Source organism: Electrona antarctica (assembly GCF_951216825.1).
Source record: "Electrona antarctica genome assembly, chromosome: 21".
NCBI classification, from domain to species: Eukaryota; Metazoa; Chordata; class Actinopteri; order Myctophiformes; family Myctophidae; genus Electrona; species Electrona antarctica.
Window position 1 is genome coordinate 4,466,302 of NC_136802.1, and position 25,304 is coordinate 4,491,605.

Consider the following 25,304-nt stretch of genomic DNA (forward strand, 5'->3'; position numbering starts at 1 on the left):
ATAAGGTAATAAAATAAGTTAAACAAAATGTTTGCGTTGCTGGAGTTCCTGGAGGGTATGGACAAGGGAGCGAGAAGCATTGTTCCATTTGCGTGGATCAAAAATGGCCAGGAATATGAAGACGAATATCTAGCTGAAGGAGAGCTGGAGCTCTCTGAGCCAGTTTTGGTAGAGTGGAGAGAGAACATACCAGGACGCAAAAAGAATAAAGAAACGCCATGGCCAGTCTACCAAGCAAAGGATGGTCCTTTGTGCATGCTCTTTCTGCATGCACAAAGGACCAAACCACAGTCCATGACATGTTTGCCATGTACACAGAATTGGCCACGAACCTCGTTCGTACTTGATTTGTGGACTGGCATTCCATCACAGCTGAAAGCCAGTGATAGGTTGTCTGGTGAAGCGAGGGGTGATAGTTATTGATAGATGCGTCCATCATAACATCTGACTTCAAATCGGTGTGTCAAGTCTTTCCCCAGATCTGTGTTTCTTATACCTGCCACTAGAAAGTCAAATTAAAACATTGCTGCAAGACCATGTTCTTTCTGTGCGTCCACTTTAGAAATGACCTGGTCACAAACATGGCACTTCAGTGTGAGGAAGTTCCTCCATTTTGACATTGCACATTTTGCACACAGCTTTCCGGAAGGTATATTTCCTAGGGTATTTTATATTCACATGCATATCTACAGGTACCAGAATCATTGAGAAATCATTTGTATAATTTTTCTTTTGAGATATACTGTATAGCCATTTTAAGCTTGGCCGGCCTGCCATTTTAAAGGCCATCTTGGAAATGATGCCTTTCCGGCAGGTGTATCTTGTAGTATGTTAAGAATTTCCAGAGGAAAAATCCTTCTGGACGCCATCTTGAAAATGGCACTTTTCTGGGGATTATATTTTGGTATACTTTTAGTATGTTATTTTCATGCCCAATACTATCAGAATCCATGGAAAAACCTTTTGTATCAATCTTTTGGGGGTTAAGTGATAGTTTTTCATATATTGATTCATAGTTTTTCATATATTGATTCACCTAATAGTTCCAATCAAAAGGACAAACAAACATTTCCTCTGCAGTGGCGAAATGGTAAACAGCGCAGTGCTGAGTACTACAGTGGTTGAGGGAAATGGGGCATAAAGCAGACTGTCCTGCCTGGATGTCGCACCATCCAGGGAGGAAGTCTCACTGTCTGGTGGGAAGGTGTTCTGACGACACAATTCTGTGCACCCTTCTCCGTACTCTGGTCCATGACTGCTGGGGTGTGCAGGGAGCAAGGTGCTGCGGGAGGTTGATGTGTCTGCCACACTTTTTCAGAGCTGGCCCGGAACCAGTAAAATTTCACTTCCACCATCACGTGGACAGTGCTCCATTCCATGCTCTTGTACAGCTGGCTTTGATGCCAGTGAGACACTGTGCTCCTGTGGGGGGGGGGGGGGTGTGACCATGCCCACCCTGTGCAGATTTCCTGCCAGCAGCAATTGCAGGACAAAAGCCGCCACAACCTCAGATTTTCCGGCTGGATATATAGTGTACTGGGATCTCATGAAAATCAATTGGTATGCTTTAGACTGGAAGGGGGGGGGGGGGGGGATTTTCCAACCAACATTTATTTTCCTCCCATATTGTTTTAAGTATTTTGCCGCATGACTGTGCGGCAAAGATACGATGAGATAAATGTCTTGTTTTTACCTTTCTTTTTTTTCTCCTTTCAGAATGTAATGCTTTTAGCTGTGTATGTATATTATATGTATATATATGTATGCCTTCCAAACAGATTAATGTCATGCATGCAGCAGTTCATTTATGGTACACAGAATTGTCCACAAGGAGTTGAGTGGGTTCCATGCAGGTTGTCCTCAACCATGTGGTAATATTAAAAGAAAAAAAAATAGAATGCTGTGAGTTTGACCTGGCTATATCCATGCTTTTTTTCTGCCTTTAAAGTTGAAACTATATCAGACAAGGTGTACATGTGGTTCCTCATGTGGAGTGCATAGTGGTTGGTCCATCTGAATTGCAAACAGGGAATTATAGGCTACATAATGCCCTGCAGTATTGCCCTGATGAAGACTGCTTAGTAGACAGTCAAAATAGGTTTGCACAGCTTCAAAAAAGAAAACAATAATTATAGTCCCAAGATTGTCATGTATTATACATGTGCCTGTGTTGGCGGCAGGGAAGAAAATGTATCTATTCTGTTGAATATTATTGATTGACTGAATTAACTTGCAAATAAATCTTTTTAAACACAATCTATTAATGTTGTCATTTTTACATAATGTATGCATTATTAACCTTTTGTTTGTTGTTTTGTTTGTGACATGTCTATGAGCTTTACATGGTGTATTATGGCTATGCAATATTATGAACCTGAATTTCAATAGAGCTATATATTATGCATAATTATGTTATTTATCTACATGTATGGACCTGAATGTGGCATGTATGCACTATATAAGAGCCATATATGTTGCATATATGTCCTTATATACATATATGCACCTGAATGTGGCATATATGCACTATATAAGTGCCATATATGTCATGCTTATATACATATATGCACATATATGGACCTGAATATGACATATATGTTGCATATATGCACATATATGAACATATAAGTTTCATATAAGTCCTTTCCGTGTGGGTTGTACTGTTATCGTGTTGAATGCCTAGTACTAGTACTCATAGTGCTACAGTGTGTGTGATGTCTATATTGTACTGTTATCTTGTTGAATTCCTAGTACTATTACTCATAGTGCTACAGTGTGTGAGGAGGTCTATATTGTACTGTTATCTTGTTGAATTCCTAGTACTAGTACTCAGTGCTACTGTGTGTGAGGAGGTCTTGTGGACACAACATGTAACAACAAAAAGCACCTTGAATTATTGCTGCCATCATCATTAGTTATTAGGCCCTGTCCCATTTGTCTCCTTTTATGATGATTTCCTGTTTTTTTGTTATATAAAGTGTATAGCCTATTTGTATGTCTCTAAATGTTATGATGAATTGAAAACGGTGGACCCTGTTGTAAACAAGTGTAATGTTTTATGGTGTCGTCCACAGTTAACAGTTTTTGTATTGAGTGAAATGTACCTATTATTCTGCATACTGTTAATAAATACTAAAATCAAATACTTCGTTCAATCACAGCTGGCATGCTGTGGCTGTGTCGCACCACACCGCCCTCTAGTGGTGGCACAGAGGAGTTATACAGCTTTAATGGACGAGGAGGAGGAAGAAGTCATGTTCTGCTGATGTGAAAAGGAAATGAACTTTCTGGATATTATAGATAAGATAGTTGAAGAATAACAACACTCTCATTACCAACATACCAAACATTTAACAAAACAACCCAACAGCCTCCTCGTCGCACCTTTTGGGTTTGTTTTCATAGACCTGACCGCTTGTTTCTCCCGTGACATCCGATCTGGCAACACACTGGTCAGGAGTTCAGAGGAAACGAAACCTAAATGTGTTTGTTTCTGTGTTTCAGCCTCGCCCAGAGTCAGTTCTCCTGTTTTTATGAGAGAACTTCTAGTTCTGGGAGCTCACGTTAGTCTCAGTCAACAGTCATTCTCCACAGAGAGGTGATCGTCAGTCAGTAACATGTCTCTAGTCGTGGACCAGGACCAGTTGTTCAGTTGTTCTCTGTGCGTGGAGGTGCTGAAGGAGCCAGTGACTCTGCCCTGCGGACACAGCTACTGCTTCGGCTGCATCGAAGGAGCCTGGGACCAGGAGGCCGAGGAGAAGAGCCTGTCCAGCTGTCCTCAGTGTGGAGAGACCTTCTGTCCACGGCCTGCTCTGAGGAGGAACCACATGCTGGCTGAGGTGATCATTCTGATGACCATCAGAGAGAGACATGAAGCAGACTTGGATCCTGACGCCCAGCGTCTTGGAGTTTAGTTAAAATAGTCTTTGTACTTTCTCACTTGGGGTCCGTATATCTACATAAACGTTCATATTTCAAATGTAAAGTGCTAAACCCATGGCCACGGATGTCTTAATTATGTACGGACCCTCAGAAGTATCTGTATATTCCTTATTGTTCAATAAAAAGCCTTTTAATCCGATCAGTGGCCATTTTCTCTATACTTTAAACCGCGCGACCCTATCGTTTGGGAGGTGTATTGCACTCTGATGACATGTTATAACTCTTTGAGGAAAAATAGACACCGATGGGATAAAAAATTTATTGAACAATACGGACTATACGGGTACTTAAGATCAGCCGTACATGATTGTAACATCCGTGCCCATTGGGAAAGCTGTTTATATTTTAAATATGAACGTTTATGTAGATGTACAAAGCCCAAGTGCGAAAGTACAAAGGCTATTTTGAACTAAACGCCAAAGACTTTAATGTAATATAAGTATTAATGCTAGAGCTGAATGTTAGAATGTTATCATTTATGGTGGTGAGTAAGTCCATGTTTTTTCTTTTTGTCTCTTTTTCTTTTCTATTTTTCATTTTCATTTTATTTTTAAGGTGTGGCAGTCTATTGTGATAGTAAACAATGAACCTAGCGTTTAAAAACATGCTCTCTATCTTCCATTTTAACATTGTGGTCAAAACATGAGGAAAAATGACCAGGATGGTTGGGTCGTCAAAACTAGGTCACGTGCTACAGGCTGATCATCTGAACTCGGTACATACTATATATTCTGTACCAGTGTCATGTTCAGGAAGTGAACGGTACCTTGAGCTGCCCTGATGCATAGTTGTGAGCCTGTAATAAAAGACAGTTCAAGAAATTAACCACTTAGTTATTTTTGGCTCTGAAGTTGTAAGGATGTACTGTTTACACGTTGGAAAGAATGTATAGCATCATTAATGCTGAAATAAATGTTCATTTTAAATAAGTCTGAATTCTATGTAAGACATGTTCAGATAGTTAACATTCCTATGATCATGGACATGTACAGTACATAGAATGACTAGAGATTCCTGTTGGCTTAGTTTACAATTTAGGCATTTATCCCAGACGCTCTTAAAATCCAGAGCGATTTACATTAAGCATTACTTTAGTTGTCATCAGTGAGTGAGCTTTACACACACCAGCAGGCTAAGGGACAGCTGTTCTTTCACAGGAAAGACTGACTGTGCAAAAACCCTCAGCACACACTTTGCACTTTCACTGATATTTGTGCCCTGGCTGTTATTGTTTTTAACGAGTGATTTTAGGTTGTCGTTTTGTATTGCAGTGGAGCTTCCGAGTGTATGTTTTCCACATGTACCTAACCAGTGCATCTACGTGACAATAACGTGAATCTGAATCTATTTGCAGCTTGTGGAGAAACTGAGGACTCCAGATGTTCAGCGGTCTTCTGTCTCTGCCGCTCCGCTCTACGCCGGCCCTGCGGACGTAGCCTGTGACCTTTGCCCCGAAAGCAGACGCCACAAAGCGGTGATGTCCTGTCTGGGGTGTGAGCTGTCCTACTGCGACAATCATCTCCAGTTTCACCACAATGTCACAGCGTGGAAGAAGCACAAGCTGGTCCCGGCCACGCGCGCGGCCCGCCTGCACCACAACATGTGCTCCAGACACCACAAGCCCATGGAGGTGTTCTGTCGCACGGACCAGCAGTTCATCTGCTACCTGTGTGCCATGGATGAACACAAGGGCCACGACACGGTGTCAGCGGCCGCGGAGATGAGCCACAGACAGGTACCGTAGAGAGGAGCCACAGACAGGTACCGTAGAGAGGAGCCACAGACAGGTACCGTAGAGAGGAGCCACAGACAGGTACCGTAGAGAGGAGCCACAGACAGGTACCGTAGAGAGGAGCCACAGACAGGTACCGTAGAGAGGAGCCACAGACAGGTACCGTAGAGAGGAGCCACAGACGGGTACCGTAGAGAGGAGCCACAGACGGGTACCGTAGAGAGGAGCCACAGACAGGTACCGTAGAGAGGAGCCACAGACAGGTACCGTAGAGAGGAGCCACAGACAGGTACCGTAGAGAGGAGCCACAGACAGGTACCGCAAGGAAATGTAGGAGTTCAGGCATTCAGTTTAAGGTTGACTCGGTTCCACAGATACAATTTGTGAAAATAGCCGATCTACAAGCTCACAACGCCTCTCAACGCGAGGAGGTGTGAGCTTGTAGATCTGCTATTTTCACAATGTTTGAGCAAACATCTAATTTTTCATGCATGAGAAGGCAGACCTCCCGGTGCTGCACAATTCTTGCTCAACTGTGAATCTAGATTTTCCTCGACAAGAATTGAGATCACGATTCTCACACGATTGTCATTTTTTCCATGAAAATATTTATTCAAAAAGCAACCCTAACAGCTAACCCTAACAAAAACATAAGCGTAACTAAAATGAATTGGACAGCCATCTAGTGCTGCACCGTTCTTCACAAAATCAGATTGCATACAGTAGGTGTCTGAATCTAGATCTCAATCTTTTTTTATGATTAATTGAGCAGCACTATCACACATCAAAGAGAGAGTAGCAGAGCTGCCCTGCTATCGGTGTATAAATGAACGTATTGTGTCAACTGTGTCTTCACGTTGTGTGTGAATCCAAACGTTCTCTTGCAGAAACAGTTGGGGACGAGTCAGCAAAACCTCCAGCAGAAGATCCAGGAGAGAAAGAAGGAAGTGAAAGAGCTGAGAGAGGTCAAGGAGACCCTGAAGGTCAGAGTTCACATCAGGCTAGCTAATAGTTCCTGATGTTCTGTTACTTACTGTGACTACTCAGTAGTTCTGATGTTCTGTTACTTACTGTGACTACTCAGTAGTTCCTGATGTTCTGTTACTTACTGTGACTACTCAGTAGTTCCTGATGTTCTGTTACTTACTGTGACTACTCAGTAGTTCCTGATGTTCTGTTACTTACTGTGACTACTCAGTAGTTCCTGATGTTCTGTTACTTACTGTGACTACTCAGTAGTTCCTGATGTTCTGTAGTCCATAGAATATTATGTACAGCTACAAATATCACCCTTGAAATTAAACGGTTTTAGAACCACTGGTATTGTAGCCTGGGCAGCATTCCTTTTCGGGTTTATGATCCGGTCGGGAGCGGATGATATCGTTATGTCATGTTGTAGTCATTGTTTTGTAGTCATCAGGATGATATCGTTATGTCATGTTGTAGTCATTGTTTTGTAGTCATCAGGATGATATCGTTATGTCATGTTGTAGTCATTGTTCTGTAGTCATCAGGATGATATCGTTATGTCATGTTGTAGTCATTGTTCTGTAGTCATAAGGATGATATCGTTATGTCATGTTGTAGTCATTGTTTTGTAGTCATCAGGATGATATCGTTATGTCATGTTGTAGTCATTGTTTTGTAGTCATCAGGATGATATCGTTATGTCATGTTGTAGTCATTGTTTTGTAGTCATCAGGATGATATCGTTATGTCATGTTGTAGTCATTGTTTTGTAGTCATCAGGATGATATCGTTATGTCATGTTGTAGTCATTGTTTTGTAGTCATCAGGATGATATCGTTATGTCATGTTGTAGTCATTGTTTTGTAGTCATCAGGATGATATCGTTATGTCATGTTGTAGTCATTGTTTTGTAGTCATCAGGATGATATCGTTATGTCATGTTGTAGTCATTGTTTTGTAGTCATCAGGATGATATCGTTATGTCATGTTGTAGTCATTGTTTTGTAGTCATCAGGATGATATCGTTATGTCATGTTGTAGTCATTGTTTTGTAGTCATCAGGATGATATCGTGACGTCATGTTGTAGTCATTGTTCTGTAGTCATCAGGATGATATCGTTATGTCATGTTGTAGTCATTGTTTTGTAGTCATCAGGATGATATCGTTATGTCATGTTGTAGTCATTGTTTTGTAGTCATCAGGATCATATCGTTACGTCATGTTGTAGTCATTGTTTTGTAGTCATCAGGATGATATCGTTACGTCATGTTGTAGTCATTGTTTTGTGGTCATCAGGATGATATCGTTATGTCATGTTGTAGTCATTGTTTTGTAGTCATCAGGATGATATCGTTATGTCATGTTGTAGTCATTGTTTTGTAGTCATCAGGATGATATCGTTATGTCATGTTGTAGTCATTGTTTTGTAGTCATCAGGATGATATCGTTATGTCATGTTGTAGTCATTGTTCTGTAGTCATCAGGATGATATCGTTATGTCATGTTGTAGTCATTGTTTTGTAGTCATCAGGATGATATCGTTATGTCATGTTGTAGTCATTGTTTTGTAGTCATCAGGATGATATCGTTATGTCATGTTGTAGTCATTGTTCTGTAGTCATCAGGATGATATCGTTATGTCATGTTGTAGTCATTGTTCTGTAGTCATCAGGATGATATCGTTATGTCATGTTGTAGTCATTGTTTTGTAGTCATCAGGATGATATCGTTATGTCATGTTGTAGTCATTGTTTTGTAGTCATCAGGATGATATCGTTATGTCATGTTGTAGTCATTGTTTTGTAGTCATCAGGATGATATCGTTATGTCATGTTGTAGTCATTGTTTTGTAGTCATCAGGATCATATCGTTACGTCATGTTGTAGTCATTGTTTTGTAGTCATCAGGATGATATCGTTATGTCATGTTGTAGTCATTGTTTTGTAGTCATCAGGATGATATCGTTATGTCATGTTGTAGTCATTGTTTTGTAGTCATCAGGATGATATCGTTATGTCATGTTGTAGTCATTGTTTTGTAGTCATCAGGATGATATCGTTATGTCATGTTGTAGTCATTGTTTTGTAGTCATCAGGATGATATCGTTATGTCATGTTGTAGTCATTGTTTTGTAGTCATCAGGATGATATCGTTATGTCATGTTGTAGTCATTGTTTTGTAGTCATCAGGATGATATCGTTATGTCATGTTGTAGTCATTGTTTTGTAGTCATCAGGATGATATCGTTATGTCATGTTGTAGTCATTGTTTTGTAGTCATCAGGATGATATCGTTATGTCATGTTGTAGTCATTGTTTTGTAGTCATCAGGATGATATCGTTATGTCATGTTGTAGTCATTGTTTTGTAGTCATCAGGATGATATCGTGACGTCATGTTGTAGTCATTGTTCTGTAGTCATCAGGATGATATCGTTATGTCATGTTGTAGTCATTGTTTTGTAGTCATCAGGATGATATCGTTATGTCATGTTGTAGTCATTGTTTTGTAGTCATCAGGATCATATCGTTACGTCATGTTGTAGTCATTGTTTTGTAGTCATCAGGATGATATCGTTACGTCATGTTGTAGTCATTGTTTTGTGGTCATCAGGATGATATCGTTATGTCATGTTGTAGTCATTGTTTTGTAGTCATCAGGATGATATCGTTATGTCATGTTGTAGTCATTGTTTTGTAGTCATCAGGATGATATCGTTATGTCATGTTGTAGTCATTGTTTTGTAGTCATCAGGATGATATCGTTATGTCATGTTGTAGTCATTGTTCTGTAGTCATCAGGATGATATCGTTATGTCATGTTGTAGTCATTGTTTTGTAGTCATCAGGATGATATCGTTATGTCATGTTGTAGTCATTGTTTTGTAGTCATCAGGATGATATCGTTATGTCATGTTGTAGTCATTGTTCTGTAGTCATCAGGATGATATCGTTATGTCATGTTGTAGTCATTGTTCTGTAGTCATCAGGATGATATCGTTATGTCATGTTGTAGTCATTGTTTTGTAGTCATCAGGATGATATCGTTATGTCATGTTGTAGTCATTGTTTTGTAGTCATCAGGATGATATCGTTATGTCATGTTGTAGTCATTGTTTTGTAGTCATCAGGATGATATCGTGACGTCATGTTGTAGTCATTGTTCTGTAGTCATCAGGATGATATCGTTATGTCATGTTGTAGTCATTGTTTTGTAGTCATCAGGATGATATCGTTATGTCATGTTGTAGTCATTGTTTTGTAGTCATCAGGATCATATCGTTACGTCATGTTGTAGTCATTGTTTTGTAGTCATCAGGATGATATCGTTACGTCATGTTGTAGTCATTGTTTTGTGGTCATCAGGATGATATCGTTATGTCATGTTGTAGTCATTGTTTTGTAGTCATCAGGATGATATCGTTATGTCATGTTGTAGTCATTGTTTTGTAGTCATCAGGATGATATCGTTATGTCATGTTGTAGTCATTGTTTTGTAGTCATCAGGATGATATCGTTATGTCATGTTGTAGTCATTGTTCTGTAGTCATCAGGATGATATCGTTATGTCATGTTGTAGTCATTGTTTTGTAGTCATCAGGATGATATCGTTATGTCATGTTGTAGTCATTGTTTTGTAGTCATCAGGATGATATCGTTATGTCATGTTGTAGTCATTGTTCTGTAGTCATCAGGATGATATCGTTATGTCATGTTGTAGTCATTGTTTTGTAGTCATCAGGATGATATCGTTATGTCATGTTGTAGTCATTGTTTTGTAGTCATCAGGATGATATCTTTACGTCATGTTGTAGTCATTGTTTTGTAGTCATCAGGATGATATCGTTACGTCATGTTGTAGTCATTTTTTTTATAGTCATCAGGATGATATCGTGACGTCATGTTGTAGTCATTGTTTTGTAGTCATCAGGATGATATCGTGACGTCATGTTGTAGTCATTGTTTTGTAGTCATCAGGATGATATCGTGACGTCATGTTGTAGTCATTGTTTTGTAGTCATCAGGCCAGAACCCTCAATCTAGAATCTTTTCCCTCAAACTGATTTTTCCCAATAAAAGCTGCAGGCTACGAGGGAACGAGTCACGCCTTCATAGAGAAGGTATTAATTATTCTTACGGTTTGAGGGAAAGGAAGTTCTGCTTTCGATGGTTCTGGTCTGAAGACTACAAAACAGTGACTACAACATGACGTAACGATATCATCCGCTCCAGACCGGTTCACACGGCAATTTGGTAACACAGATCAGATTTCCTCCGAGGTGGAAAGCCTGGTGACCCGAGGTTACTGGTATTGTAATTGTATAACAGACATGAAGTCCACATACTGACACGTACGGTTGTGATGGAAGCGATTCTGGATCCCAACCCACTGCACCACACGATCGATCGTGCGTGTGTGTATGTGCGTGACTGTGTGCATGTGTGTTAATCAGAGCTCTGCAGAAGCAGCTGTGGAGGCCAGTGAGCAGATGTTCTCCGAGATGAAGGCGAGCGTGGACAGAAGACACAGCCAGGTTAAAGACATGATCAGACAGCAGGAGAAGACAGCCGTGTCCCAGGTTGAGGACGTCCTGAGACAGCTGGAGGAAGACATCGCACAGCTGGAGAGGACACACACTGAGCTGGACCAGCTGTCCCACACTGATGACATCACGCATTTCATTCAGGTTCTGTCCCACACTGATGACATCATTCAGGTTCTGTCACACACCATCATGCATTTCAGGTTTAGGTTAAACCATTAAACCACTTTAAACCTAAATATGTTGGTTATTTGAAAATAGCAGATCTACAAGCTCACAACGTGCCACCAATCAACACGTTTGACCTTGTACTGTACATATTGTATTGTGCTATTTAAAAACAAAAGTGTAATATCTTATTATCTTTGAAACACTTTAATAACACAAACCTTGTATGAGCTATGAGGGTCACTGGCAGACAATATTTTCTGATGGGGGTCTGTGGCCAAATACGTATTCATTTAATGGCCCTTGGTATGAAAAGGATTACGAAGCAATATTACAATAATATTTTGTATTAATACTATTATGTATGTGTTCTCTCCAGAGCGTCCAGAGTGCGTCCAGCTCCAGTGGACCTCCAGTCTTACCCAGTGATGTCGTGTCCACTCTGAGCTCCTTCACTCAGCTGAGAGAAGATGTGTCTGCTCTGAGAGATGACCTGGACCTGGTCCTCAACACACCCTGGACACACACAGGTTGCACACACACACACACACACACACACACACACACACACACACACACACACACACACACACACACACACACACACACACACACAGGTCAGATTGAATGGTCAACCAGCCATCTTAGTAAACGGTGGATTGTTAAAGTCAGAAACAGTTGATTTTAAGGCTGTCACGATACTCGATACGTACCGAAATTCGAGTATCGTGAAATTCCCACTTTGAGAAGCAATGCTTTAGGTCATTCTTCTTCTTCGAGTGTTGTGTTCTTCATCTGACTCATGTCGTGTCTCCAGAGTGTTTAGTTGAGGTCATTCTTTGAATGAATAGTTTATTTAGATCTTTTCAGAGAGACATTAGACATAAAACAGTTATTTTAAGGTGATGCTTAAAGCTTATTAGTAACAAACAACATATAAACAAAACAAAAAAATAACATTACAAAAGAGAACAGAACAAAAAAAAACATTTACAAACAAAAAAAAACAGAAAAACAGACTGAGAAACAAGTGTTTAGTTGAGGTCATTCTTCAGAGTGTTCTTCATCTGACTCATGTCTTGTGTCTCCAGAGTCTCCAGCTGATGTTTCTCATCCAGCAGAGCCTCAGACCAGAGAGGAACTCTTACAATGTGAGTCCATGTTCAGGCTGTGTGTTTTCTGACCAACAGCTTGATGACACTGACGTTCATCATGTGTTGTCGTGTGTTCTCACAGATTCCTGTCCGCTCTCATTGGATAAGAACACAGTACACGACAACCTCGCCCTGTCAGAGGAGAACAGGAAGGTGATCAGAGAGAAAAGCCCCCGACAGTACGCGGATCATCCAAGGAGATTTTCATTTTACCGCCAGGTGTTGTGTAGGGAGGCTCTGACTGAACGCTGTTACCTGGAAGTAGAATGGAATGAGGCTGAATGGGTTTATATAGCAGTCTGTTATGATGACGTCAACAAACATGAGCGTTTTCAGTCAGGCTTTGGATTCAATTCAAAGTCCTGGTGTTTAAGATGCTTAGGTGACGACTGCTGGTTCACACACAACGGCATCGATACCAAAGTGACAAAGCCTACTAGTTCCACCAGAGATGTTAATACCGAACCCAATAAAGATCCACCCAGGGGTTGTACAGATGGGTGGTATACGTATAGTTTCACTTCCACCAGGGTGGGGGTGTTCCTGGACCATAAGGCAGGGACTCTGTCCTTCTACAGTGTTGGTGACAACACAACAACCCTCCTCCACACAGTTCACACCACCTTCACACATCCTCTCTACGCAGGGATAGGGCTTCACGGCCCCTCTGATTACACAATAGTTAAGAGTCATTGTAACGGCCTTTATGGTACCAACAATTCTAAGACTGCTCATACAGCAGAGGTGTGTAAGATATGGTAGGCATGTTTAAAGACACCTGATCCTGGTATTCAGTTGAAAACCTCACCAGTGTTCTGTAGGGAAAGAGAAGATCATAATGTATAGGAACTACTTGGTGGATTAATTGGTAGATGATAGTTATGCTTTGATTGTTTATTTTCACATAAAAGATACCAAATTGTCAAATACCGTACACTTAATACGTAAAGAAACAGGCAAACAAATTTGTGCATCTATTTTTTTTCTTTTACTGCCTTGCACTGCGAGGCGTTGTGATCGTTGCTTGTAGATCGTCTATTTTCACAACGTTTACCCCTGTCTTTATACGACAATTTGGTAAATAAAGAGGTCTTAAAAGACATTAAATTGTAACTTTATAAATGTGCAGATGTCCTCTCTATAAACGTATACTGTATAATTACACTGTATACACATTAAGATCCCTCTTTGGGAACCACTGCTGTCGGCAGTATTCTTGCAATAAAGGTTGGTAATGACGAGAGAGTTGTTGTTATTTTCAACTATCTTGATAAAATCCATAACAATGACTTCTATTCCTGCCTTTTAAAACTATAACCTCAACTACTCCTCTGTGTCACCAGTAGAGGGCGGTGCGGTGCCACAGCCACAGCATGCCTGCTGTGTGCTTTAATGGTAACGAGGACTAATGTTGATGGCAGCAATGATTCAAGGTTCAAGATGCTCTTTATTGTTACATGTTGTGTCAACAAGACCTCCTCAGACACTGTAGCACTATGAGTAATAGTCATTCAACAAGATAAAAGTACAATATAGACCTCAGACACTGTAGCACAATGAGTAATAGTCATTCAACAAGATAAAAGTACAATATAGACCTCACACTGTAGCACTATGAGTAATAGTCATTCAACGAGATAAACGTACAATATAGACCTCACACTGTAGCACTATGAGTAATAGTCATTCAACGAGATAAAAGTACAATATAGACCTCACACTGTAGCACTATGAGTAATAGTCATTCAACAAGATAAAAGTACAATATAGACCCCACACTGTAGCACTATGAGTACTAGTGATTCAACAAGATAAACGTACAATATAGACCTCAGACTGTAGCACTATGAGTAATAGTCATTCAACAAGATAAAAGTACAATATAGACCTCACACTGTAGCACTATGAGTAATAGTCATTCAACAAGATAAAAGTACAATATAGACCTCACACTGTAGCACTGTGAGAAATAGTCATTCAACGAGATAAAAGTACATAAAGACCTCAGCTCCTAAGACATTGTAGCAACGCAAGTAGACCAATATAGTAATGCAAAAAGAAATGGCAGCATTTAAAAGACAAATATACAAGAGACAAAAAGACAAGAACATCAAAGGCTAATGCTTGGGTTTAGGGATTAGAATCTACGGTGGTTGCTGGGAAGTAAATGTCACATTCATGAAAATAATATATAACACCACCCGGGAGCAGTATGGGTTGGCGCCCCAGACTGTGTCTTCCGTGAGGAAGAAGCCCAACAAACCCACGGTGAGGCCTTTAGGAGGGCCATTCAAGCCTCAAGCGGAGCCTGCGGCACCACCAAGGGCAAGGTGGAGAATCCACGGCTCGAGAATCCACCATTCCTGAATAAAGTGCCTGGTGCTGGGAGTCTGGTGCAACGCACAGGGCCTGACCGGGTGAGAGCAGGAGTGGACCTGGTGAGACGTAGGAGGGGCCCGGACAGGAGTCAACCCACAGAGCCTAGTCCTTCCAAGCGCCAGAATGGTACCCCCCAGTCCCGGCAGAGTAGTTCAGGAGGAACGGATTGTGTGGCCCTGGTTTTTCCCTAATGGGACTGATCGAGGGTAGCTCCTGGGACGTAAGTCGGGACTTGATCACCCCGGCTGGGTCACCTGAGTGAGGGGTATGATGTTGGGAGACCCGAAACCCCGATGACCTTGGGATACATCACTGAGGATACGTCCCAGGTGCATCCATGTATGTATGTATTTTGTTTTATTATGTAAAACATTGACATTCTTCCATCTCGTATCCTATTATCGTTTGCTTTGAATGGTATAAAATCCTGCAGTTTCAGTGTTTTTAGTTTAGTTTTGATTTTAAGTTCATTAAAATTCTTCAAACTTTGAATATATAATATATATTTTAGTCAACCTTGTCAAGGGGCATCTAGCTGTGTGTGAGCTAATTGGTTCTCAAAGTGGTTTCCCTGTTTTTGAGGGGCGCTAGCCCCTCCTATATATAGGTTTAATGTTTGTTTTTAGTTCAATGTTTGTTTTAAAAACACCATTGACAATGAAGGGTCATCTTGTCCCTAACACAAACATTAAATACCATTAACAATAAAGAGAATTTAATGTTTGTTTTGACCCTGTTTGTTTTACATCATCATTACATCACCTAATCATAGCAACATGAGTTAGACTTTAATATATTAGCGCCCCTCACTTCACATGCGTGTGATTTCTTTTTTCTACAGTCAGGTGTTCGGGTGAATTCCACCCGTGTTTAGTGATAAGAGTGATCTGGGTGCCTCAGTCTGTTTGTTCAGCCTTGCCCCTCCCATGTTTATAGGAGAACCTTTGTTCTGGGAACTCACGTTAGTCTCAGTCAACAGTCATTCTCCACAGAGAGGTGATCGTCATTCAGTAAAATGTCTCTAGTCGTGGACCAGGACCAGTTGTTCAGTTGTTCTCTGTGCGTGGAGGGGCTGAAGGAGCCAGTGGCTCTGCCCTGCGGACACAGCTACTGCTTCGGCTGCATCGAAGGAGCCTGGGACCAGGAGGCCGAGGAGAAGAGCCTGTCCAGCTGTCCTCAGTGTGGAGAGACCTTCTGTCCACGGCCTGCTCTGAGGAGGAACCACATGCTGGCTGAGGTGATCATTCTGATGACCATCAGAGAGAGACATGAAGTAGACTTGGATCCAGACGCCCAGCGTCTTGAGTTTAGTTAAAATAGTCTTTGTACTTTCTCACTTGAGGTCCTACATAAACGTTCAGAGTTCATATATAAAGTGCTAAACCCATGGCCACGGATTTTGTAATAACCAAATAACCAAAGACAAACTGTAATATAATAGAAGTATTGTATTAGAGCTGAATAATAATGACTTTACTGATCACTTGGTTAGAATGTTATCATTAACGGTAGGGTAATGTTTTATTTATTTATGAATGAATGAATTAGTGGCAATCTATTGTGATAGTAAACAATAGACCTAGCATCTGTTATAATAGCATGCTCTCTAACTTCCATTTTAACATTGTGTTAAAAGCTACGGGCTGATCATCTGAAGTCTGTACTAGTCTGTACCAGTCTGTACTAGTCTGTACTAGTCTGTACCAGTCTGTACTAGTCTGTACTAGTCTGTACCAGTCTGTACTAGTCTGTACTAGTCTGTACCAGTCTGTACTAGTCTGTACTAGTCTGTACCAGTGGTCTGTACCAGTCTGTACTAGTCTGTACTAGTCTGTACCAGTGGTCTGTACTAGTCTGTACCAGTGTCGTGTTCAGGAAGTGAACTTGTACCAAGCTGCCTGACGCATTCAATAATCACTTAGTTTATATTTTTGGCTTTTGATCTGAAGACGTAAGGCTATGTACTGTTCACACGTTGGAAAGAATGTATAGCATAATTTATACTGCATAATATTATATTTATATATATTATATATTTTTAAAGAACTCTGAATACTTATGCAAGATGTTGTAAAACAACGTGAGCAGAGGTCAAAGGTCAGAGCAGCCACAGTGTTCAGATAACATTATGATCCTGTGTTTGTCACGCCCTATCATTTCTTTATCCGTGTCTACACTACATTAACGGTGGTAGTTACAATGGGGCAGTTTAACGTCATGCCCAGGACACATGCAAGCGCACGCACGCACGCACGCACGCACGCACGCACGCACGCACGCACGACTTCGACACTAACTCTGGGCTCCCCCAGAGTTAGTGTCGAAGTCTCAGTAAACTATAGGATCATAGAATGCAGAGAGACAGTGTAGCGTCTCGGTAAACTATAGGATCATAGAATGCAGAGAGACAGTGTAGCGTCTCGGTAAACTATAGGATCATAGAATGCAGAGAGACAGTGTAGCGTCTCGGTAAACTATAGGATCATAGAATGCAGAGAGACAGTGTAGCGTCTCGGTAAACTATAGGATCATAGAATGCAGAGAGACAGTGTAGCGTCTCAGTAAACTATAGGATCATAGAACGCAGAGAGACAGTGTAGCGTCTCAGTAAACTATAGGGTCATAGAACGCAGAGAGACAGTGTAGTTTCTCAGTAAACTATAGGATCATAGAATGCAGAGAGACAGTGTAGTGCCTCAGTAAACTATAGGATCATAGAATGCAGAGAGACAGTGTAGCGTCTCAGTAAACTATAGGATCATAGAATGCAGAGAGACAGTGTAGTGTCTCAGTAAACTATAGGATCATAGAATGCAGAGAGACAGTGTAGCGTCTCAGTAAACTATAGGATCATAGAATGCAGAGAGACAGTGTAGCGTCTCAGTAAACTATAGGATCATAGAATGCAGAGAGACAATGTAGCGTCTCAGTAAACTATAGGATCATAGAATGCAGAGAGACAGTGTAGCGTCTCAGTAAACTATAGGATCATAGAATGCAGAGAGACAGTGTAGCGTCTCGGTAAACTATAGGATCATAGAATGCAGAGAGACTTCGTGACAATAAAGTGAATCTGAATCTATTTGCAGCTTGTGGAGAAACTGAGGACTCCAGATGTTCAGCGGTCTTCTGTCTCTGCCGCTCCGCTCTACGCCGGCCCTGCGGACGTAGCCTGTGACCTTTGCCCCGAAAGCAGACGCCACAAAGCGGTGATGTCCTGTCTGGGGTGTGAGCTGTCCTACTGCGACACTCACCTCCAGCCTCACTACAATGTTCCTGCATTTAAGAAGCACAAGCTGGTCCCGGCCACGCGCGCGGCCCGCCTGCACCACAGCATGTGCTCCAGACACCACAAGCCCATGGAGGTGTTCTGTCGCACGGACCAGCAGTTCATCTGCTACCTGTGTGCCATGGATGAACACAAGGGCCACGACACGGTGTCAGCGGCCGCGGAGATGAGCCACAGACAGGTACCGTAGAGAGGAGCCACAGACAGGTACCGTAGAGAGGAGCCACAGACAGGTACCGTAGAGAGGAGCCACAGACGGGTACCGTAGAGAGGAGCCACAGACAGGTACCGTAGAGAGGAGCCACAGACAGGTACCGTAGAGAGGAGCCACAGACAGGTACCGTAGAGAGGAGCCACAGACGGGTACCGTAGAGAGGAGCCACAGACAGGTACCGTAGAGAGGAGCCACAGACAGGTACCGTAGAGAGGAGCCACAGACAGGTACCGTAGAGAGGAGCCACAGACAGGTACCGTAGAGAGGAGCCACAGACAGGTACCGTAGAGAGGAGCCACAGACAGGTACCGTAGAGAGGAGCCACAGACAGGTACCGTAGAGAGGAGCCACAGACAGGTACCGCAAGGAAATGTAGGAGTTCAGGCATTCAGTTTAAGGTTGACTCGGTTCCACAGATACAATTTGTGAAAATAGCCGATCTACAAGCTCACAACGCCTCTCAACGCGAGGAGGTGTGAGCTTGTAGATCTACTATTTTCACAATGTTTGAGCAAACATCTCATTTTTCATGCATTAGAAGGCTGACCTCCCGGTTAGACGAAGAAGAATCACACATTACTGCTGCACGATTCTTGCTCAACTGTGAATCTCGATTTTCCTCCACGAGAATTGAGATCACGATTCTCACACGATTGTCATTTTTTCCATGAAAATATTTTTTCAAAAAGCATAAACAAAAACATAAGCGTAACTAAAATGAATTGGACAGCCATCTAGTGCTGCACCGTTCTTCACAAAATCAGATTGCATGCAGTAGGTGTCTGAATCTAGATCTCAATCTTTTTTTATGATTAATTGAGCAGCACTATCACACATCAAAGAGAGAGTAGCAGAGCTGCCCTGCTATCGGTGTATAAATGAACGTATTGTGTCAACTGTGTCTTCACGTTGTGTGTGAACTCAAACGTTCTCTTCAGAAACAGTTGGGGACGAGTCAGCAAAACCTCCAGCAGAAGATCCAGGAGAGAAAGAAGGAAGTGAAAGAGCTGAGAGAGGTCAAGGAGACCCTGAAGGTCAGAGTTCACATCAGGCTAGCTAATAGTTCCTGATGTTCTGTTACTTACTGTGACTACTCAGTAGTTCCTGATGTTCTGTAGTCCATAGAATATTATGTACAGCTACAAATATCACCCTTGAAATTAAACAGTATTGTACTGGTATTGTAGCCTGTGCAGCATTCCTTTTCGGGTTTATGATCCGGTCGGGAGCGGATGATATCGTTATGTCATGTTGTAGTCATTGTTTTGTAGTCATCAGGATGATATCGTTATGTCATGTTGTAGTCATTGTTTTGTAGTCATCAGGATGTTATCGTGACGTCATGTTGTAGTCATTGTTTTGTAGTCATCAGGATGATATCGTTATGTCATGTTGTAGTCATTGTTTTGTAGTCATCAGGATGATATCGTTACGTCATGTTGTAGTCATTGTTTTGTAGTCATCAGGATGATATCGTGACGTCATGTTGTAGTCATTGTTTTGTAGTCATCAGGATGATATCGTTATGTCATGTTGTAGTCATTGTTTTGTAGTCATCAGGATGATATCGTTACGTCATGTTGTAGTCATTGTTTTGTAGTCATCAGGCCGGAACCCTCAATCTGGAATCTTTTCCCTCAAACCGTTTTTTCCCAATAAAAGCTGCAGGCTACGAGGGAACGAGTCACGCCTTCATAGAGAAGGTATTAATTATTCTTACGGTTTGAGGGAAAGGAAGTTCTGCTTTCGATGGTTCTGGTCTGATGACTACAAAACAGTGACTACAACATGACGTAACGATATCATCCGCTCCAGACCGGTTCACACGGCAATTTGGTAACACAGATCAGATTTCCTCCGAGGTGGAAAGCCTGGTGACCCGAGGTTACTGGTATTGTAATTGTATAACAGACATGAAGTCCACATACTGACACGTACGGTTGTGATGGAAGCGATTCTGGATCCCAACCCACTGCACCACACGATCGATCGTGCGTGTGCGTGTGTGTGTGTGTGTGTGTGTGTGTGTGTGTGTGACTGTGTGCATGTGTGTTAATCAGAACTCTGCAGAAGCAGCTGTGGAGGCCAGTGAGCAGATGTTCTCAGAGATGAAGGCGAGTGTGGACAGAAGACACAGCCAGGTTAAAGACATGATCAGACAGCAGGAGAAGACAGCCGTGTCCCAGGTTGAGGACGTCCTGAGACAGCTGGAGGAAGACATCGCACAGCTGGAGAGGACACACGCTGAGCTGGACCAGCTGTCCCACACTGATGACATCACGCATTTCATTCAGGTTCTGTCCCACACTGATGACATCATTCAGGTTCTGTCACACACTAATGACATCATGCATTTCAGGTTTAGGTTAAACCATTAAACCACTTTAAACCTAAATATGTTGGTTATTTGAAAATAGCAGATCTACAAGCTCACAACGTGCCACCAATCGACACGTTTGACCTTGTACTGTACATATTGTATTGTGCTATTTAAAAAAAAAGTGTAATATCTTTGAAACACTTTAATAACACAAACCTTGTATGAGCTATGAGGGTCACTGGCAGACAATATTTTCTGATGGGGGTCTGTGGCCAAATACGTATTCATTTAATGGCCCTTGGTATGAAAAGGATTACGAAGCAATATTACAATAATATTTTGTATTAATACTATTATGTATGTGTTCTCTCCAGAGCGTCCAGAGTGCGTCCAGCTCCAGTGGACCTCCAGTCTTACCCAGTGATGTCGTGTCCACTCTGAGCTCCTTCACTCAGCTGAGAGAAGATGTGTCTGCTCTGAGAGATGACCTGGACCTGGTCCTCAACACACCCTGGACACACACAGGTTACACACACACACACACACACACACACACACACACACACACACACACACACACAGGTTACACACACGCGCACACACACACACACACACACACACACACACACACACACACACACAGGTCAGATTGAATGGTCAACCAGCCATCTTAGTAAACGGTGGATTGTTAAAGTCAGAAACAGTTGATTTTAAGGCTGTCACGATACTCGATACGTACCGAAATTCGAGTATCGTGAAATTCCCACTTTGAGAAGCAATGCTTTAGGTCATTCTTCTTCTTCGAGTGTTGTGTTCTTCATCTGACTCATGTCGTGTCTCCAGAGTGTTAAATTGAGGTCATTCTTTGAATGAATAGTTTATTTAGATCTTTTCAGAGAGACATTACACATAAAACAGTTATTTTAAGGTGATGCTTATAGCTTATTAGTAACAAACAACATATAAACAAAACAAAAAAATAACATTACAAAAGAGAACAGAACAAAAAAAAACATTTACAAACAAAAAAAAACAGAAAAACAGACAATGAGAAACAAGTGTTTAGTTGAGGTCATTCTTCAGAGTGTTCTTCATCTGACTCATGTCTTGTGTCTCCAGAGTCTCCAGCTGATGTTTCTCATCCAGCAGAGCCTCAGACCAGAGAGGAACTCTTACAATGTGAGTCCATGTTCAGGCTGAGTGTTTTCTGACCAACAGCTTGATGACACTGACGTTCATCATGTGTTGTCGTGTGTTCTCACAGATTCCTGTCCGCTCTCATTGGATAAGAACACAGTACAAGAAAACCTCGTCCTGTCAGAGGAGAACAGGAAGGTGACCAGAGAGCAAAGCCCCCGACAGTACCTTGACCATCCAAAGAGATTTTTATTGTACCGTCAGGTGTTGTGTAAGGAGGCTCTGACTGAACGCTGTTACTTGGAAGTAGAATGGAATGAGGGTGAATGGGTTTATATAGCAGTCTGTTACGACGACATCGACAAACATGAGCGTTTTCAGTCAAGCTTTGGATTCAATTCAAAGTCCTGGTGTTTAAGATGCTTAGGTGACGACTGCTGGTTCACACACAACGGCATTGATACCAAAGTGACAAAGCCTACTAGTTACACCAGAGATGTTAATACGTATCGTTTAACTTCCACCAGGGTGGGGGTGTTCCTGGACCACAAGGCAGGGACTCTGTCCTTCTACAGTGTTGGTGACAACACAACAACCCTCCTCCACACAGTTCACACCACCTTCACACATCCTCTCTACGCAGGGATAGGGCTTCACGGCCCCTCTGATTACACAACACTTAAGAGTCTTCGTAGCAACTATACTAAGGCTGTAACTCATACAGCAGAGGTGTGTAAGATATGGTAGGCATGTTTAAAGACACCTGATCCTGGTATTCAGTTGAAAACCTCACCAGTGTTCTGTAGGGAAAGAGAAGATCATAATGTATAGGAACTACTTGGTGGATTAATTGGTAGATGATAGTTATGCTTTGATTGTTTATTTTCACATAAAAGATACCAAATTGTCAAATACCGTACACTTAATACGTAAAGAAACAGGAAAACAAATTTGAATCTATTTTTTTCTTTTACTGCCTTGCACTGCGAGGCTGTGATCGTTGCTTGTAGATCGTCTATTTTCACAACGTTTACCCCTGTCTTTATATGACAATTTGGTAAATAAAGAGGTCTTAAAAGACATTAAATTGTAACTTTATAAATGTGCAGATGTCCTCTCTATAAACGTATACTGTATAATTACACTGTATACACATTAAGATCCCTCTTTGGGAACCACTGCTGTCGGCAGTATTCTTGCAATAAAGGTTGGTAATGACGAGAGAGTTGTTGTTATTTTCAACTATCTTGATAAAATCCATAACAATGACTTCTATTCCTGCCTTTTAAAACTGTATAACCTCAACTACTCCTCTGTGCCACCAGTAGAGGGCGGTGCGGTGCCACACAGCCACAGCATGCCAGCTGTGTGCTTTAATGGTAACGGGGACTAATGTTGATGGCAGCAATGATTCAAGGTTCAAGATGCTCTTTATTGTTACATGTTGTGTCCACAAGACCTCCTCAGACACTGTAGCACTATGAGTAATAGTCATTCAACGAGATAAACGTACAATATAGACCTCAGACACTGTAGCACTATGAGTAATAGTCATTCAACAAGATAAAAGTACAATATAGACCTCACACTGTAGCACTATGAGTAATAGTCATTCAACAAGATAAACGTACAATATAGACCTCACACTGTAGCACTATGAGTAATAGTGATTCAACAAGATAAAAGTACAATATAGACCTCACACTGTAGCACTATGAGTAATAGTCATTCAACAAGATAAAAGTACATAAAGACCTCAGCTCCTAAGACATTGTAGCAACGCAAGTAGACCAATATAGTAATGCAAAAATAAATGGCAGCATTTAAAAGACAAATATACAAGAGACAAAAAGACAAGAACATCAAAGGCTAATGCTTGGGTTTAGGGATTAGAATCTACGGTGGTTGCTGGGAAGTAAATGTCACATGTTTTATATATGCCACTCCACGCTATACCAGTCTGTTCCATGCATATCCTCCCAGTCTGTACTAGGGTGCACCCAAAGGGACATTCTTGGCCGAAACCGAATATAGGAAACAGTTGGCCGAAATACCCAAATATGATTAATATTATACATCTTTTTTTCCTACCATTGCTGTCATGGCCGTACCTTAAAAGCTACCTGATCTATGGCAAAATAAATGGTTATGGCAAAACTTAATAATCACTATTATGGGTCCATAAAACATTTATTCAGCTCTTTTGAATGCATTAATTGCATACACTATATTCGGTGATATATTTTCTGCCTATTCGGGCCGAAACCGAATAGGCCGAAAATGCATTTTTACTAGCCATTTTCTGCCGAATATTTTCTGCGGCCGAATATTCGGTGCATCACTAGTGTGTCTCAGCTACACAACCTGAACCTTTTGGCATCTCCGAGTGTGTGTGCGTGCGTGCGTCGTGGGCGTGCGTGTGTGTGTGGGCGTGCGTGCGTCGTGTGTATGCGGGCGTGCGTGCGTGTGTGTGTGGGCGTGCGTGCGTCGTGTGTGTGTGTGCGTGATTCTTGGCTCCCACCGTGCTTGTAAGTTCATGGCGGAGCTACGCTATGAATCCCATCCAGAAGCTTCTAGAGATCCTCCTATTCAATGTATTGTTGCAGGGATTGTTTTAAAGTTCTCGTTTATATCGTTTTTATTTTTATTTTTTTCATATGGGTTTGTTTTGCTTGTATATAAAAGACAGAAAAATTCCAAGTTTTATCTTTTTTTAATTACATTAATATAAAATTAATAATAATGAAAAAAAAAAAAAAAAAACTTTGCTTGAGAAATATGGAAGTAAATAAACCAACTTTGAAAGAAAAGATGAAGAAAAAAAACCTCAAGACTTCTGGGTTGTTATTTCATATTGCAATGTTTAGTTGTTTATATATGAAAAGTATACATCCATGTTTAGGCTGTTGACATGAAATGTGATTAAATGTATTGCTATTTATTATATACATTATGGTATAAGACTGTAGGACAGGTGTTCATCAGGAAAATATTATAATGACACAAAACAGAACAAAAAGTAGGGATGTCACGATACACTGTTTTCATTTCCGATCCGATTACCACAATTTCTGTTAGCCGATACCAATACCAAAGAATAACATTTATAATAATAAAAAAATATCTATATTTTCTTTTCTATAATTTTTATCCCACGATTTTGTAACACATTTTTCACCCCTGTGTCAATTATCTAATGTGACCCTGGGCTCTACACACCCTCCGCCAACCTAGTCCCCATATATGGGGGACATGGGGAGAGCAACGGACTTGAACTCATGCTTCCTTCATGCCTGAGTGTCCAAGTTGCTCCTTTACACCTGACAGGGGGGAGTTTCCCTGGTTGGACGTAGCGCGTGGAAGGAACACGTTATTCCAACCAGTTCCTTTCCCCTCCATCTGGCCAGGGGGAGGCAGTTTAGAGACCAGGATTACTGCATGTTTTTTGTGAGGGTAC

The 25,304-nt window shown here is 41.4% G+C and overlaps 3 protein-coding genes across 3 annotated transcripts in view; 2 read left to right on the forward strand and 1 right to left on the reverse strand.

Annotated features, from left to right (window-relative positions):
• LOC306913812 (adenylate cyclase type 2) overlaps positions 1 to 1,379 on the reverse strand; it is a gene marked incomplete at both ends in the record, with an annotated part of 44,341 nt that extends 42,962 nt beyond the window's left edge. The window contains one exon of the mRNA XM_079490625.1: positions 1,191 to 1,379. Coding sequence (XP_079346751.1) covers positions 1,191 to 1,379 — 189 coding nt within the window. The remainder of the gene's footprint in view (positions 1 to 1,190) is intronic.
• Positions 1,380 to 3,586: 2,207 nt separating this feature from the next.
• Positions 3,587 to 13,747, forward strand: LOC306914473 (E3 ubiquitin-protein ligase TRIM47-like). Its single transcript, XM_079491509.1, has 7 exons — positions 3,587 to 3,839; positions 5,297 to 5,677; positions 6,562 to 6,657; positions 11,097 to 11,330; positions 11,734 to 11,884; positions 12,446 to 12,505; positions 12,591 to 13,747. Exons 1-7 carry the CDS (start codon positions 3,618 to 3,620, stop codon positions 13,268 to 13,270), a joined length of 1,824 nt encoding a protein of 607 aa, XP_079347635.1. The 5' UTR covers positions 3,587 to 3,617; the 3' UTR covers positions 13,271 to 13,747.
• A 2,155-nt stretch (positions 13,748 to 15,902) lies between these two features.
• LOC306913813 (E3 ubiquitin-protein ligase TRIM47-like) lies at positions 15,903 to 22,594 on the forward strand (the record flags this gene model as incomplete). Its single annotated transcript, XM_079490626.1, has 7 exons — positions 15,903 to 16,124; positions 17,977 to 18,357; positions 19,329 to 19,424; positions 20,451 to 20,684; positions 21,085 to 21,235; positions 21,830 to 21,889; positions 21,975 to 22,594. The coding sequence occupies 7 exons, from the start codon at positions 15,903 to 15,905 to the stop codon at positions 22,592 to 22,594; spliced, it is 1,764 nt and encodes a 587-aa protein (XP_079346752.1).
• Positions 22,595 to 25,304: the final 2,710 nt, after the last annotated feature.